This window comes from Sceloporus occidentalis, unplaced genomic scaffold (genome assembly GCF_023333645.1).
Source record: "Sceloporus occidentalis isolate IW3139 unplaced genomic scaffold, rSceOcc1.0.p SCAF_103, whole genome shotgun sequence".
NCBI classification, from domain to species: Eukaryota; Metazoa; Chordata; class Lepidosauria; order Squamata; family Phrynosomatidae; genus Sceloporus; species Sceloporus occidentalis.
In genome coordinates, this window is record NW_028317083.1 from 2,256,995 (window position 1) to 2,272,318 (window position 15,324).

General features: G+C 37.3%; 1 protein-coding gene across 1 annotated transcript; it reads left to right on the forward strand.

Moving 5' to 3' along the window:
• The first annotated feature begins 7,257 nt into the window (after positions 1–7,257).
• LOC149283532 (non-structural maintenance of chromosomes element 1 homolog) lies at positions 7,258–15,109 on the forward strand. The gene is made up of 9 exons (XM_089497474.1): positions 7,258–7,281; positions 7,883–7,936; positions 10,681–10,867; positions 11,800–11,928; positions 13,016–13,137; positions 13,748–13,825; positions 13,990–14,136; positions 14,442–14,555; positions 14,933–15,109. The coding sequence occupies exons 1-9, from the start codon at positions 7,258–7,260 to the stop codon at positions 15,107–15,109; spliced, it is 1,032 nt and encodes a 343-aa protein (XP_089353600.1).
• The last annotated feature ends 215 nt before the right edge of the window (positions 15,110–15,324 follow it).

The following is a 15,324-nucleotide window of genomic DNA, read 5'->3' on the forward strand; positions in this document are numbered from 1 at the left end:
TAGTATTATATTGTATTTTAGGCCAGCTGTGTGAGGCACATTAGTTTTCTATTGAAGCCACTGTTTGTTATTTTTGGGGAAACCCGTGCTGCCCTCACAGCAGTAGCACAGACTAATATTTCATTCTAGTAGCTTGAGGTCCACAAAACCATTCAATGTTAGCATGTTTTACTTAAGATTTACTTTACTGAGGGGGTGGTGGCTATGAAGAACACCCTCCCAGCAGAAGTACTCTAGCTTGAGGTCTACAGACCCTGGAAAGTTCCCAGGTATGGACACTAGAGCACATACCGTCTAGGCACAGATCTCCCTGTCACACATTGGGTGAGTATGGTGAGTATTGGGTGAGACTGTTGGCCAGCAGCCCACCAGGCATTGGACCAGTGTCTAAGATGTCTAACTTTAGGGAGTTATAATGAATAAGGTATGGTCAAAGCAGCAATGGCGCCACTTCCCCATTAAAGTTATCGCTTTAAGACGGAAGAACAAGGTTTGCTGCAGAGCTGATGAGTCATCTCGCAAGTCATCTGAGTTCTCCGCATCTGAGTTGTCTGAGGATACAACGTAGAGGTTTTGTGTTGATGATGAGCGATGATTTAAAGCATCCTTTGTACTTACTTATTGGAACTATAAAGCACAGAATGAAAAGCAGCGGCGATGGGTAAATATCATGTTTCCTGTTCATTTTGATCTTGTGGTGGTTCCTGCGGGGAATGAGAAGGAAACCAAAGTTATGTCATTTGCTTATAGTAAATATGGCCTGTTCTGCACACACGAAAGCATCATGCAGTGTCATGGATTATACTATATTTCACTTGGTCATAATAAACAATATAAAGGGATATAAAGGAATACAAGGAGAACACTTAATGTACAGTTCCTCGCCCTTCAAACTCCATCCATGATGGGGAACTGGTAGGTCTGTGGCTCTCTTACAGGGGCATGTAAAATAATCTGAGCACGTCAACCAAACATGCCGGAGCCACAATGGCCATTCTGCACAATGCCGGCAAGTATAAAACAACCTATTGTTATGCAGAATTCATATACTAAATCAGTACCAACTTTATGGTGGAACTGCCACCATAAGGAACACTTTTTTTGTTTACATGCATGGTACGGTTCTAAAATGGAAGGACTCCGAATGATTATATAGTTTTACGTAGGGAAGGAATGGGACTGATACGTTAACCGCAGGCTATTCAGAATATAGGCTGCGCATGTGGTATAAAAGGGAGATAGAGCCTATGGAAAGATGCTTAGGGATATATTTAGGCCTGACGCCCCCTCACAACCTACCTCTAGGGCTACTATCCTCTATATAATGGGGGACGTGTCAACTGCCCTTCTATTTTATTTTAATGCAAATTATGTTGTATTTAGTCCAACAACGCAAACATTTTAGCCAATTTGTCAAATATTTGGGGTTGCGGCTCCATAATAAATCACACATTTTATTATATTACTAAACGACTCACTCAGAACCATAGATTACAAAAGAATATAATAGAAGTTTAAATTCCTTTATTAGCCTTCACCACTCCTGATGAGAGGCTGTTCTATTTATCTACTACCTCCTCTATAAAGTAAAGATCACTTTAATATAGAAGTTATCTAAAACGTACAAATTAAATGTATTCATTGTATTATTCATTGTATTCCACAAAAACTACTACTTTGTCAAGCACGTTTAGCGATATTGAACGTGAAATATATCAATTATTTTTGTTAAATGTAGTCACTGATTAAACAAGGCAGAATATTTAAAGGAACAGTCCATTTCTTTTTACTTCACCAGCTTAACGGTTACCCTGAGAATAGAATAATTTAAAAGAAATACCTTTACACAGGTGTTGCAAAAGGGCTATTTACAGTAATGCATGTCGTACCCTATGACATAATAATAATTTTGTTGCAAAAAAAGAGGTTTTGGAAAAGAGCAAAAGATACACATTTTGAGTCATAACAGAAATTACAGTTTTATACTTTTTTCATATTGCAGATAGAAAAAGATACTTAAAGGGACCCTATCATGCTTTTTTTTTTTTTTAGTACAATGTGCCTTTAATCACAATTTTGTAATACATAAACCTTTTCATATGCCCTTAATGTTATAGGCTTTTTGAACGTGTTATACAAAACCTATTCAAATGTTGAATTTATTTTTTGTTTTAAATGATATTTTTAAGATGCAGTATAGACAAAGGATAACGGAAACTTCAAAAGTGTTGTCAGAAAAAAAAAGCTCTACATAATCTTGTCCATAAAGGAAGACCATCCTTTATTTAACACAATTTACACGGCCTTTTGTACGTGAATAATAATAAATTTACAGCTTTCAGTGCTTTTTCAAATATTGTAATATATATAATAATAGTAATTATATATAATAATAGTATATATATATATATATAATACAGTTCAAAAGTTTGGGGTCACTTAGTTGTTTTAATGAAAAAAAAGATTTTTCATTTCATAATTGCAAAAGGGTTTTCTAATGATCAATTAGCCTTTGAAACTTAAACATGAATTAGCGAACACAATGTGCCATTGGAACACAGGAGTGATGGGAGTGATAAGGGGCCTCTGTACACATATGAAGATATTCCCTGTTTCCAGCTACAATAGTAATTTTCAACATTAACAAAGTCTACACAGTATTTCTGATCCATTCCATGCTATTTTAGTTCACAAAAGTGACCCCAAACTTTTGAATGGTAGTTTATGTATGTATGTATATATATATATATATACTGTAAGTCTGTTTAAATTACTAAAACAGGCATAATGTTTTTGCTTTTTAACCTATTGTGAATGATTTCATCACGCCGATAACTTACCTTTTAATTTTCCATTTTTTCAGTGTAGGTTGAATTGCCCAGGAAATTCATCAATGCAAAAATGCTCTTTTGTAGAAAAACATTGTAAAAAGAAGATGGGACTGAGCCCAAAAAATACAATTCTGGTCACTCTGATCACTGACAGACTGCCTGTTACAGCGAATTGTATGAATAGACTTTTCCCTGCCGTGTGTGATGTGATACATATAGGATGTGGTAACGGGTAGTAAAGTACGGCTGATAATCTATGTGCAGAATACGTGTGTGAAATTGGTGGGTAGTGAAAAACATGCATACGTCTAATAGGCGTCACATCATAACTGGATGACACATACACTCATTTATAGATCGGCACATACATCTTAAAAGATGTGATATGTATAGTTTAAAAATCTGATAAAAGTTCAAAATAAGCCTATTTCAAAAAGTATTATTATTCATCTTATTTTAAATCAAAGTTTCACAGGCAGACCTAACACTTAACATCTTGGTGTTTATGGTTTTATGCGGTGTAGGAAGAAGACAGGGGAAGTTTAGAATCAACTCATGTAACTTTTAGGGGGGTTTCCACGTTCAACAGTAAGGGGGGATTCAATATCTGGGAAAAGTGTTATTTAGGATTCTAATTAGATATATGCTACTTTAATATATCTACTTCCAATTAGACTGATGTATTGTGTCCCTTAGTTTATTCTTTTTCATCTCCATGTTTCATCTTGCCCTCTAAGTCTTTTCACTTAGGTATATGGTGTTTGAGTAAGTGTGTTATTGTATGGTGTTGAAGAGAGTGTGTGTGTGTATAAGTGTGCAGTTCTGTTTCACGGCAGAATGTGTGTGCATGTGTGCGCATATGACGTTAGTATGTGGTACTATAGGGTGTTAGCATGTGCATGTGTTAATATATGGTGTTACCATGTGTGAATATATGGTGTTTGCATGTATGTGATCAAATGCTGTTAGTATGTTTGAGTGTAGCTGTTGACATGTATGTGTTTCTGTATGGTGTTAGAGTATGTCTCTGCAAGCAAATGGTGTTAGTGTGTGTATATCAGTGTAGAGTGTTAGCATGAGTGTGTGTCAGCATATGGTGTTAAGTGTGGGTATGTTAGTGTATAGTGTTAGCATGAGTGTGTATGTGGTTGAATTTGGGTGTCAGTATGTGGGTGTATGGGTGTTACTGTTAGTGGTATTAGCATGACAGCGTGTTAGCATATGGTTTTAGGGTGTGGTGTCAGGGATGAGCCTAGCCTTAGTGTTGCGAGGGAGAGGAGGGTGGTATTTTGTGTGTATATGTGTATAATATGTATGGCGTTAGAGTGAGTGGTGGTGTGTTTTAGTTACGGATGGGAGTGGGATTCCAAAGAAATATTGCACCACTAACCACAGGCTCACCCCTAATAAAACGTAATGCTAAAATCAAAATATGCCGCATCAGCTGCTCTACCTTCGTTTATTGTGTTGTCGAAGAACTCAATAAAATTGGGCAGGCACGTTCCCTCAGTAAAATGCGCTTGGGTCTGAGAATACGCACTAGCTGAGCTACGATTTTATTTTTCAGTAGGCTTTCCATTAATTTTCCCACTTCTAAAGTAAGACTCAAAGGTCTATTGTTTCGGAAGTAGGGTGACCACAATTTTTGTGATTGTAGGGCAGAGGATGTGGCCTTAGCCCACACATGTCAATCAAACCCTAGTTAATACATACACGCTCTTCCTCACAGGAACAGTACCAACAATATTTACGAAAGCGTACTAATTGTTATGTCCTTTCCATCTCTACTACGGCTTAGCGGGATAACAGTGGGTTCTTCACTACTCTACCCTTACATCATTCCGGCACACGACATGTTCACCGAACAGGGTGACACAGGACATCTCCTTTATTTAGGGACTATCCTGGGAAATCAAGGGCCGTGTGGCCACCCTAACCCGGAATCATCCCTGCTACCCTTTTACACAGTGGAAAAACATGAGCAATTGTCCAGTCGCTAGGAACTACACCTTATAACAATCACTGATTAAAGAGTTAGACAATAGCTCATGGAACACATTAAACACCCGACTCTAACTTTGTTATTAATAAAACTGTTTATTATTGAGTTTATTTTTATTTATTGAAACCAAATAAATGTGCATTATAAAATCTGTCTTGCATCTTTTTTTTTTTAAATTAAGATACATATTCTAATTTCTACAATTTATACAAAATTATAAATTTTCTTCATTTAGTTTTAAAGCTCCTGTTGAAATACCATTGAAGTTCAGACTAATCCTATGCATCTCCAAATTATCAAAATAAGGTAACATTAATAAAAAAAAAACAATATTATAAACATGGCAACATAATTTTACATAAACATGATATATTAAGCAATTTTCTTACATTATTGAAAAAAACGACAGGAAAACTGTACCAATAAACCCTGTACTTTAAACTTTTGAATATAAATTTTTAATTAAACACCATGATAATTAACAACCATCTATTATTACAAAAAAATGAATTTCACAGTGTAAGTGTACTGAAAACTTTTATTAAATAACGATGAGGTTTTTATTAATAATATAAAACTCAGCTAATTTCATGGTGTGCATGTTCTGAATACATTTTAATAAATATGAATCCTTAATTAGGCTCTATTATATTCCACAGTACTCATAATTTTCTTGTAATTGCCCAATTTTAACTTAAAATATTTAATTCTATTTTCCGAGAAACAAAATAATGCTTAGTTACGCAAATATAAGTGAAATTAAAAACACAAATTATACGGTAAATAATTAATACATGGATATATCTAGTATGCATACTGAAAAAAAAAGCTATGTATATTTTAATTTGGTAATCAATAAAATAAAACTATATATTTATAAAAGGAAACTAGGATATTATTGAAGTTAACAGGAAATAATTACAGTGATTTGTAAAGCTCAAGTGGTTACAAATACATATAACACACATATACTAAAAAAATGTTTAATATTTTGCAAATACTATGGACATACAGTAATAAAATTAATTTAATCCATTGCCACTTCAAACTAAAATTGAAAATCAAAATATTTTTTAAGATTGTGTGAATCTAGAGAAATAATGGAAATAAAAAATATATAATTGTTTTTTGTAATACTAATTTTAGGAAAAATATTGAAATTAAGCAGCTTTTCTAAACTGTGGATTATAAAAGAAAACAATTATTATTTTCTCTGCTACTAAAAAGTCTAACAACAGAATTAATATGTATTTTAACTTAAAATGAATGACTTCAGGCTTAAGAATTCAGTTGTACTGCTTCTAAACATAACAATTATTAATTAACGTGGTACAGTTTGGGATGTAATCCACCGCACAGCTATGAGTAATAAAAACTTTGATACGTTGGCCAAGATTGTCCACCAATTTCCTGATAGCATGAAAAAAATGTTTATTCTATATCAGAATCTAAAAAACTGCTCTAAAAAACTGAAAAAAATCCCATAAATCTGGAAATTTGGAATTTTTGTATATTTAAATGTCTCCCGCCCCATACTTTGTAGTATTATTGTTCTAGAAAAATGTCGTGGTGACCCTCATGACAGTTATTAGAAATGTAAGCTTTGGGGCGATGATATCCAAAAGACTTTGTTGAGTACTTTGGTTCTTTTCTGACCCTCTAGAGGCTACAGGATAAAATAATTAATTATATAAAAAACACATTTATTTCCTAGCTTAAGTGAAAAAAAAATACTTGCTTTCAGAAAGATTGAAGTTGAAAGGCTGCAAAAGTAATATAATGAAACTCAGCTCACGGAACATTCGATCTCCATTAATATCAATAATGCGTTTTATGCAATGTATGGATATAGAAAGAATGATTTTCATAGTGCTTACCTTTGCTTAATAAAAATGGGACATTTTTAAAGCCTCCAGAACCCAAATGCAGACAGCTTGAACATTGACTTTTTGAGAGTGGTTTCTATTGTCCACTGGATATAAAACTTCTATTAACGTCCATGTTTGCTTGGCTGTAGAGATTAGTAAATCTCATGGTACGTGCTCGTCTGTGCGGAGGGAAATTCAGAACACATAGGTTACATATATATATCAAAGAGTTTGGTTATTATCAGTATTCTGGAATTATTGACAGCAAAATGTCACTGACTCATTTTTTCTGTTTAAATTATTAGTCATCTAGTCACTCGGTACATACAGTGAAAAAAAAGTCAGCGAAGAAGTTACCATCTACAATTAATGGCTTGAAATGAACAAAATACTTTCTGAAGGCAGGAAATATCCGTATCTGGGGAAAAGCCCAGATGACCTGGCATGTGGCGGAAGATCAGGCCATTATAAATGTAATGTTTAATGTGTGTAACACTTTGAATAATGAAGATGTGCTTTGTTCATAGAGTCAGAATAGACGGGAGACTCGGTTGTGATGCCTGTAGTGATGTATACTAAGGTAAGCGACTACTAAATTGACTTTGTAGCAGAGGAAAGACTCAGCCATCAACCTACCTCTTTCAGTTCTCCAAGAGGCTCCATTCAGACTTCCCTGTGACATTTTAGGGAACAAAATCTATAAATTTGTGACATTTTACATCCAGGACTAACCCCAATCAATTTAATTTGATTCGGATGTGATAGACAAAGATTGAAACATAATACTTCTTAAAATTATTCTGCATCTTGGACTCTTTTGAGGCATTGGTGAGTCCAGAAAAAGTCCACAAACGTTATTCATCCACCTGCGGTCGGCATTTGCTCAGCTCAGTTAATGGGTACCTTGTTGTTGGAAATGGCCAGGCAAGGTCTGACTTCTGAGCAAATGGCCAGAGTAATGGTCAACCCTCAGATGTTAAAGGGCAAGACTGTAGCCATGTGGATGGAGGGGCAGTGGTGGATTCAGCAGGGGACATTTTATGGCAGCAGAAAGTTCAATGATGTCCACCAAAGTGATCAAAGCTAAGTAGAGAAACAGTGAGTGAGGAAAAACGGCAAAAAGTAGAGGTCAACCCAAGCAAGATTAACAATAGGAGACCATTACCTAATTCTTATTACAGAAAGCACCAGCAAATGCAGTCAACTTTGAAGTGATTGAAGGTGGGCCAGTGAAGGTGAGACCTTTTCCTGGTTTGATTTAGTGATCATGGAAAGTAATCGTGTATGAGAATATGTATAAAAAAGGAAAAGAAGCTTAAGTGAGCCAGAGCAAAACTGGACCAGAGATATAAAAAAACACCAACTAGTCTGGGTTTCCTGGTGACATCCTTGGCTTTGCTAAAGTAAACTACATGTGAATCCAGGCATTGTCTCAAGGCCAACTCTGGAGTCTTCCACTAGTATACTATCAGTAGATACGACAGATGCACTTGTGATAATAAGATACCCAGGTAACCTGTATTGTTGGAGGAGCCAGCTCCAGAGGTACGCTCTTTCCTGTGCACTCGGAATGTATTTAATGATAGATTTCTGGAGGCCGATCCAATTAAGCTTAAGTAAGAATGAATGTAAAATAGCATTGTACTCACCAAGTTTGCGCGACCTTTATTGCAAATGGAATGCAAAGCAAAGGAACATTCAGCATCTAGAAGCAGAAGTGGAGTGAATCATCCTTTCAGCGTCAATAGATAAACCCTGCCCTGTATAAACGAGTCAGAAGTGGAACAGATGTCTAGTTCTGAGATGAATGATTACAAAATATTTTACGGTAATGTTAGGTCACAAGGGTAAGTGGACAACCAGCCAGACATTCTCACATAATAACAGATTTAAGTTGATAAAAGTCCATCAACTTCAACCTTCCTTTTGATCCAGAAAAAGTAAAAAAAAACAACAACAAAAACCCACGCAATTGTGGGTCAAAATGGGGGAAATTCCTTCTTAAATCAGACAAAAAAGTAAATGTCAGCGCAGAACAGCAAGTTGTCTCTAAGGCACCTGAGTGAAATGTATTAATCACTCCATGTGGACTGAAAGGTCTATCAAGAGGAGATGTGACAGAAACCCAAAGTATTTTAGAAATGTACAAATATGGAAGCCTCTGATCAGAGATGTTCTAAATTATCCTTCTTTCTCGTCCCTCTAATGTAACAGGTTACTAGCTAATTACAGAAGTGGACGCTATATATCCTGGAGAATTTCTAAAACAAATGTCTAACATTTCCATGGGATTTCATACTAATAAAGACATCATGGCTGGTCCACCAAAGACAACAAAACATGGCTTCCAAGAGCACCAAAATGTCCCAGTTGTAAACCAAACCATGCTAAATACAAGTTATTTTAAAGAAACAAAAATCACAATGCATCTAGGGTGCTTTTGATACCCCCACGTTCCTGTACACCAAGTTCATTACATATATTGACCCTGAGGGCCATACATGGGAATGCGTTTTTCAGATTCAGTCTAGGTCCATATAATAATGAAATAGGTAGACATTTTTTTCCTGTGTCCATTTGCTCCCTTTCATATTTGCAAACATTTTGCTTGGTCTAGAGTGTGAGAAATGATGCCAAAGGAGTTGTGGTATGACATCACACACTACTCATTTTTTTGTGGTGCTGCAATTAAATTGTTTTACGTTTCACCTACATCGTGTTACATTGTTGGGATTGGATTGTTTCCCTGGATACATATAACATTGAATATACATGTAAAGTGAATCTGAAAATGATCACATTCTCTTTCCTACAGAGCTATAAATAGTTTGTTCACTTAAAAAGCGAACATTCCTGTTTCTATCACGTACCGCTAATTGGGTGATAACTTTAATGTCTTGGCTGAACTGGGGATCAAAAGAGGCCTTGGCACTTTGAGGCCACTGACCAGTACTTTATGCTTGAATGGCCGCCAGCTGGATAAGAGTGACGTCACGTTATGTTTTTACACGCGTGTATCCAGGTGGCCGCCATTCACCACAGGATCCCGACAGTACGGGTAAGTATGGGGTGATATCAGCCAGTGGCCTACTGAGCATTTACCCAGTTTGCCTTTGTGGCCTGGGTGACAAAAGTGCACAACATGGCGGTCACAAGGTGTTTTTTAAACCTCATTGTTTGCTAATTGTTTAACAGCAGAGGGGATCTTTTGTAATTGATACGGGCAAAAGAAAAAAAATACTATATATTTATGCATTGGTTTCCTTGCGAGTCTTCAGTGTCAGCTGTTTGCCATATGATGTGCAAACTATTTGCTTTCCTGCCCTCGCCCCGTTTACCGTCTCAGAGGCTTCCTTCTTGCACCTTCTCCATGGGGTCACATATACATATGGATATAATTATTAATACTCCCTGCAACAAATTCAAACTTGTAAACAATAAAACCGTTGCAAACTAGGGCATAAAACCATGATATATCCAGAAAAATAAAGTCACATTTCGTGGACTATGGTCGGTATGCGTCTAAAAACATGGATACTAACACAGGTGGCTCCTGGTCTCAGACCTGCGTACACCATGGCTGTGAGTGTGGCTACCTCATATGAATTAAATGTACGGTTTTGGGCAACTTAGCCCCTAGGCATTAACCTAGTTCCAGATAGATACCCCGGCCCTATGGTAGCAGTGTTTTATAGGAGGGTAAAAAAAGATGAACGTTCAGTTATAATCCCATCAATGCCATCATGGGCTGGATTTTTTTCCCTCCACAGAAGGTGCCACAGGTCGCCAGGGGGCAGCACAGAGCAGATGGGTGCTTTAACGGAGTATCTTTTATAGATGCATTGTGTAGGATGAGAAGGGTTACGTAACCAGAATCCTTGCCATATACTATTTATTATCATTACTATTATTGGCATGTCTGTGTTTATAACTGGGAGCTGGTATAGGTTGTGTATAACTTGTATTGTGTGCACTTTAGTGCCGAGTGTCACACCTGACTGCCAAGCAGGTCACGGTGGTCTCTGAGCGCCCTCTAGTGGAAAGTCGAGTTTATGCACCACTGATACGCTCAGTTGTGTGCGCACTGCGCATGTTCAGCCGGCTGGCAGTGACGTCAACGAAGACACTCCCTGTGTTGAAGTTTTCGTCCTTCCCGCCAGCTGTCGGTAGTGGGTGACGTTTGCTCGTTCCGGTGTGTGTTTAGTGAACGGTTCGCCTGCGTTTAGATTTGTCAGCGTGCTGAGGGGAGTATTTGTTACCTGTAGGGAAATAGTGAATGTAATTATTCTCCAATCAGCTGTTCCTTTTTAATGTACGCACAGCTACCCGGTAGCCGTGTTTGTAGCTTTTATCACTATGCTGTCAGTACCTGATGGCCTATAGAGCATAGGGATGAATTTACCTATACGTTTCCAAGCATGCTGGCTGGGAAAGTATAGGTGAAGGTCAGCCACCCCTCCCCAACTGACACCTTGTCATGTTAGTGCCTTGTGGGGATGCTGCTACTTACTTCCCATGACATGTCTGTCAAAAGTGGGTTTTGATAAGACTAACCACGGCCTGGGGGCACCCTGAGAGCGCATTAGTTCCCCTAAACTAGATTACCTTGTTCTTCGTCAACTCATTGATTGGACGGGTTACTTTTTTTTTTTTTAGGGCGAACATAAACAGAACTTACATTCGAGACAAGCAAACTGTATAGACCTGATTGACTTCTCTCTGTTGGATAGTCTAGAGAGGTCCTCTGATGTCCCTAACCAGCCCATGATCCTCCCTAACCAGCCCATGACCCCCCCACAACTAGCCCATGACCTCCCTAACCAGCTCATGACCCCCACTGCCTGCAATAGCAGGATAGTGCCTGAAAATCAGTTTCCATAATGGGTAACTTTGCTCCTACCTCCCATTACCTTCCTAACATCACATATTTACCGAATTCAATAAATAGCTTTTTTTTTTTTTTTTTTTTTTTTTTTTTTAGAACTAATTGGTCGAAGTTTTTTTTTTAGAGAACATCCATTCAATCGCATTTCGCATTTTAAGACTGTAATGATGCTTTCAAACTTGTCCTCTATAATCTTCTTTTTTTTTATTACAGGTTTTCATTGTAAAATGGCACAAATAACAGAGAGTCACCAACGTTTCCTCCAAGTGCTGATGTCCCATGGAATAATGGAGGGTTCGGCCATCAGAACTCTACACAAACATTGCTGTGAAGCTCATAAAGGTTAGTGAAAGTCTGCTAAAAAGAGACCCATCACAAAAAGGAAAAGATATGGATATGTAGGATGTGCCGAGTAATACAGGCTGCAGCAAAAGCCAGTTATGCTCTAACTGGGACATCGGTCTGCCCACAATTTTGGTGGGAGACGTCCTAGGTGTTCCCACCCTGAGTCCTGCACCAGTTCCTCGCTCCCCTCTTTCCCTAGCTCCCATATAACCTACTGGCTATTGTAACTTTGACCTCACCTCCTGGATTACACTGTGGATCTTCCTGATTATTTGTTAACCTGTTCCTGACCTCAGCATGACCTATGTCCCTGTATATGGGAGATGTTAACTATTTGCTGACCTGGGCTGCTCACAGACTCCTGCTTTTGCATCACTGTATTTGGGACTGTTAACCATTTGCTTACCGCGGCTGTACTTGCTGTCTACAATCGGTACTGACGTCTGGAAATTTGTTGACCAAAGACAAAAATTATGTCAGAATCCTTTTTGGTCCATGTGCATAAGTCTAGTTGGTAGCTATAGGCTGTAGCTATTTGGCAGTAAATCTGTCTGGCAAATTCAATGGATTTATGTAAATAAGTATTTTCACTTGATGTTTTTTTTTTGCCTGCATACATCATCATCACGTCGAGCCTTTAACTAAGCGGGTTGCCGGAGCGAGCACTGATACCGTTGGGTAGATTAGGTAATAAAGACGGAATTCATTTAATGAAATACGTCCAAAGTCCTTTTATGTGAAAATATTTAAAAAGGGAAAATTATTCAGAAATGCCTTTTTAGTTTTGTAATAGTAGATTTGAACCTTGCCACGAAACCCAAGCTGGGAGTATAAATCCACACATTAATGCCACTTCTGATTTTGGTTAAAGATAGGACCCACTTTACAAAAATGTAAATAAATACTGTACAAAGCGTCATCTAGGAGGAGATCAGCGCATACTGACGAGTTGCCCCAAAATAAGAGAAAAATATATATTACAGGCTGTCTGCGGTACACAGAGAAATTCAGATGGGTATTACCATTTTTACATGGGGCATTCATGCGATATAAGAAATGTGATTTTTGTGCTTGTTTTGTGCAGTTCACTATATACATGACAGACTGGATGACTTCATCGATGTTATAAACAAACATTTGCAGCCTTTGTTCATGCAGATAAGAAAAAGGATCTCCGAAGATGAGGGGAAGAGGTACTATGCCTTGGTATGTCATAACACTCCCCAATTTATTATTTTCTGTCCGTAATAATGCCGTTATTTGTACAATTTATTTCTACGTTGCATTAAATCTCAAAGGGGAAGTTTTGTTTTTTTCTGCCTTTTATATTTTACCATAGCGAAGATTATTTATAAAAAAAAAAAAAAATACCTGCGCTTTTTGTAATTTCTGTATTTTTGTAATTAGTAATTGGCGCTATATAAAACAATAAATAACATATAAAACAATCAATAATCTTAAGAATACTTGTTAGATATGTGTATTCACATTCCTGTTCGCATCTGAATGTTTGCATTGTGACAGTAAAATTGGTTCAAACTTTGAAGTTCAGGGACCGTTTTATATTTGCATGAAAGCGACACTTTTTTTAAGCACATAAGCAAACGCACGGGTAGCCGTTTTATATATTGACTCCAGAGATTTCCTGCTGGGCTCTGAGTAACTAAGAAGCAGCACAAATACATAATGTACACATTTATTATACACAAACGTGCTCCTTATTCACCAGAATATTGTAAATCTTACAGCAAATTATATCATTGTTATATCCAGGAACTAGAAAGAGGCTTTAACCAGTTGTCTCCTTACTCGACAGGTGAACCTAGCCGAAAATGAAATTACTAAAATGGCCTCGGATTACGCAGAAAATGAACTTGAGCTTTTTAGGAAAACGGTAAGATCTGACTACTGGGTTAGTGGCAGTAAAAATAAATGTGCAAATATTTACCTCTGTTTCACAATGCATTCTGGGAAGTGTTTGTAAGAGGGGCCACAATTCTAAATAACTTTACATACAAATGTGAACATGGATGTGTATTTTTTTTTTAACGTTTTAAGATGGACTTAATTGTAACTTCTGAGAACGGATTTGCGTCTTCCACGCGGCTTTTGAACCTTTCGGATGAACTACAAACCAAGAAGATTAAGAAAAAGGAGGTGGAACAATTACTGCAAAAATTTGTGCAGGAGAAGTGGCTTATTGAGGTGTGTGACTAACGAGACTGATATTCAGCGGGTGGAATGTAAAATTTGGCGAGGAAGCTACCTTTCTCTGTACATGCACCCTTTTTTTAACCAGTTACTGACACATAATAATTAGAAAAAGTAGTATATAGTTAATACAATTGGCCAGGCATTCTTGGTGTTTGCCCATTACGTCTTCAAAATGTAAGTGTTAAATGTTCACATTATGTAAATGTTTTCTTTATTTTTTCTTCTAATTCTCTATCATGGCAGGTAAAAATTAAATCAGTGGTTTTTTTTTGTTTTTGTTTTTTTTTAATTCTTAGAGAGAAGGCGAATATACCCTTCACACTCGCTGCATAATGGAATTGGAACCCTATATACGGAACACTTTCCAAGACGTTAAAATATGCAACATCTGTCGCGACGTAGCAGTTCAGGTAACCCGTCGCTCTTCTAGGATTGTGAAATCATACCACTTAAAGTTAATTTCACGTTGACTCATGTTTTTAGTCAACTAAATCAGATTGTGATTAAGAGCCAGGAAAGTTGTGAGCAGTGCATTCATTCAAGTACGTTCTTCTCGCATCTTCATCATCCTGGCAGCTTTAGATGTGGGAGTTACCCATCTGCTATGGGAAATGCGAATTCACCCTCTTAATAACATCAATGTGAGCCATTCTGGATCTTACAGGCAGGGCATAGCGCGGCTAGGAACCAGCCACAGAGCATGCTGTGGGCATATCTTCATATAAAGTACATTCATTCTGCTCTCGTTAATAAAAGCATACGTTGAATTAACATCTTTCTGTTCTAGAGCCAGATGTGTGAAACTTGTGGGATCCAGATTCATATACCATGTGCAGGGAAATATTTTAAAGGACAAGCGGAGCCTCGCTGCCCTAACTGTAATGAGCTGTGGGCCCACGAGATTCCAAGTGAGTCAAATGTTACGTTATTTACCATGATGGGAAATTTTGCACTGCACAGGTGATGTTGAGAAGATTTCTTCCTAAAGAAAATGGATTTGCAGGTTAAGCTTTGTTACAAACCTTGGCATCAGGCTTCCAAATGCAGCCTCGGATTTTTAATTTATTTTTCACTTTTTTTTTATTAGCTTCACTACTATGTTTTTAATCAGGCTTTTGGTAATTCACTAGTAGAATACCTGTAGTATGTAATCTGTCTCTCCTGTTTACATGTCACGTG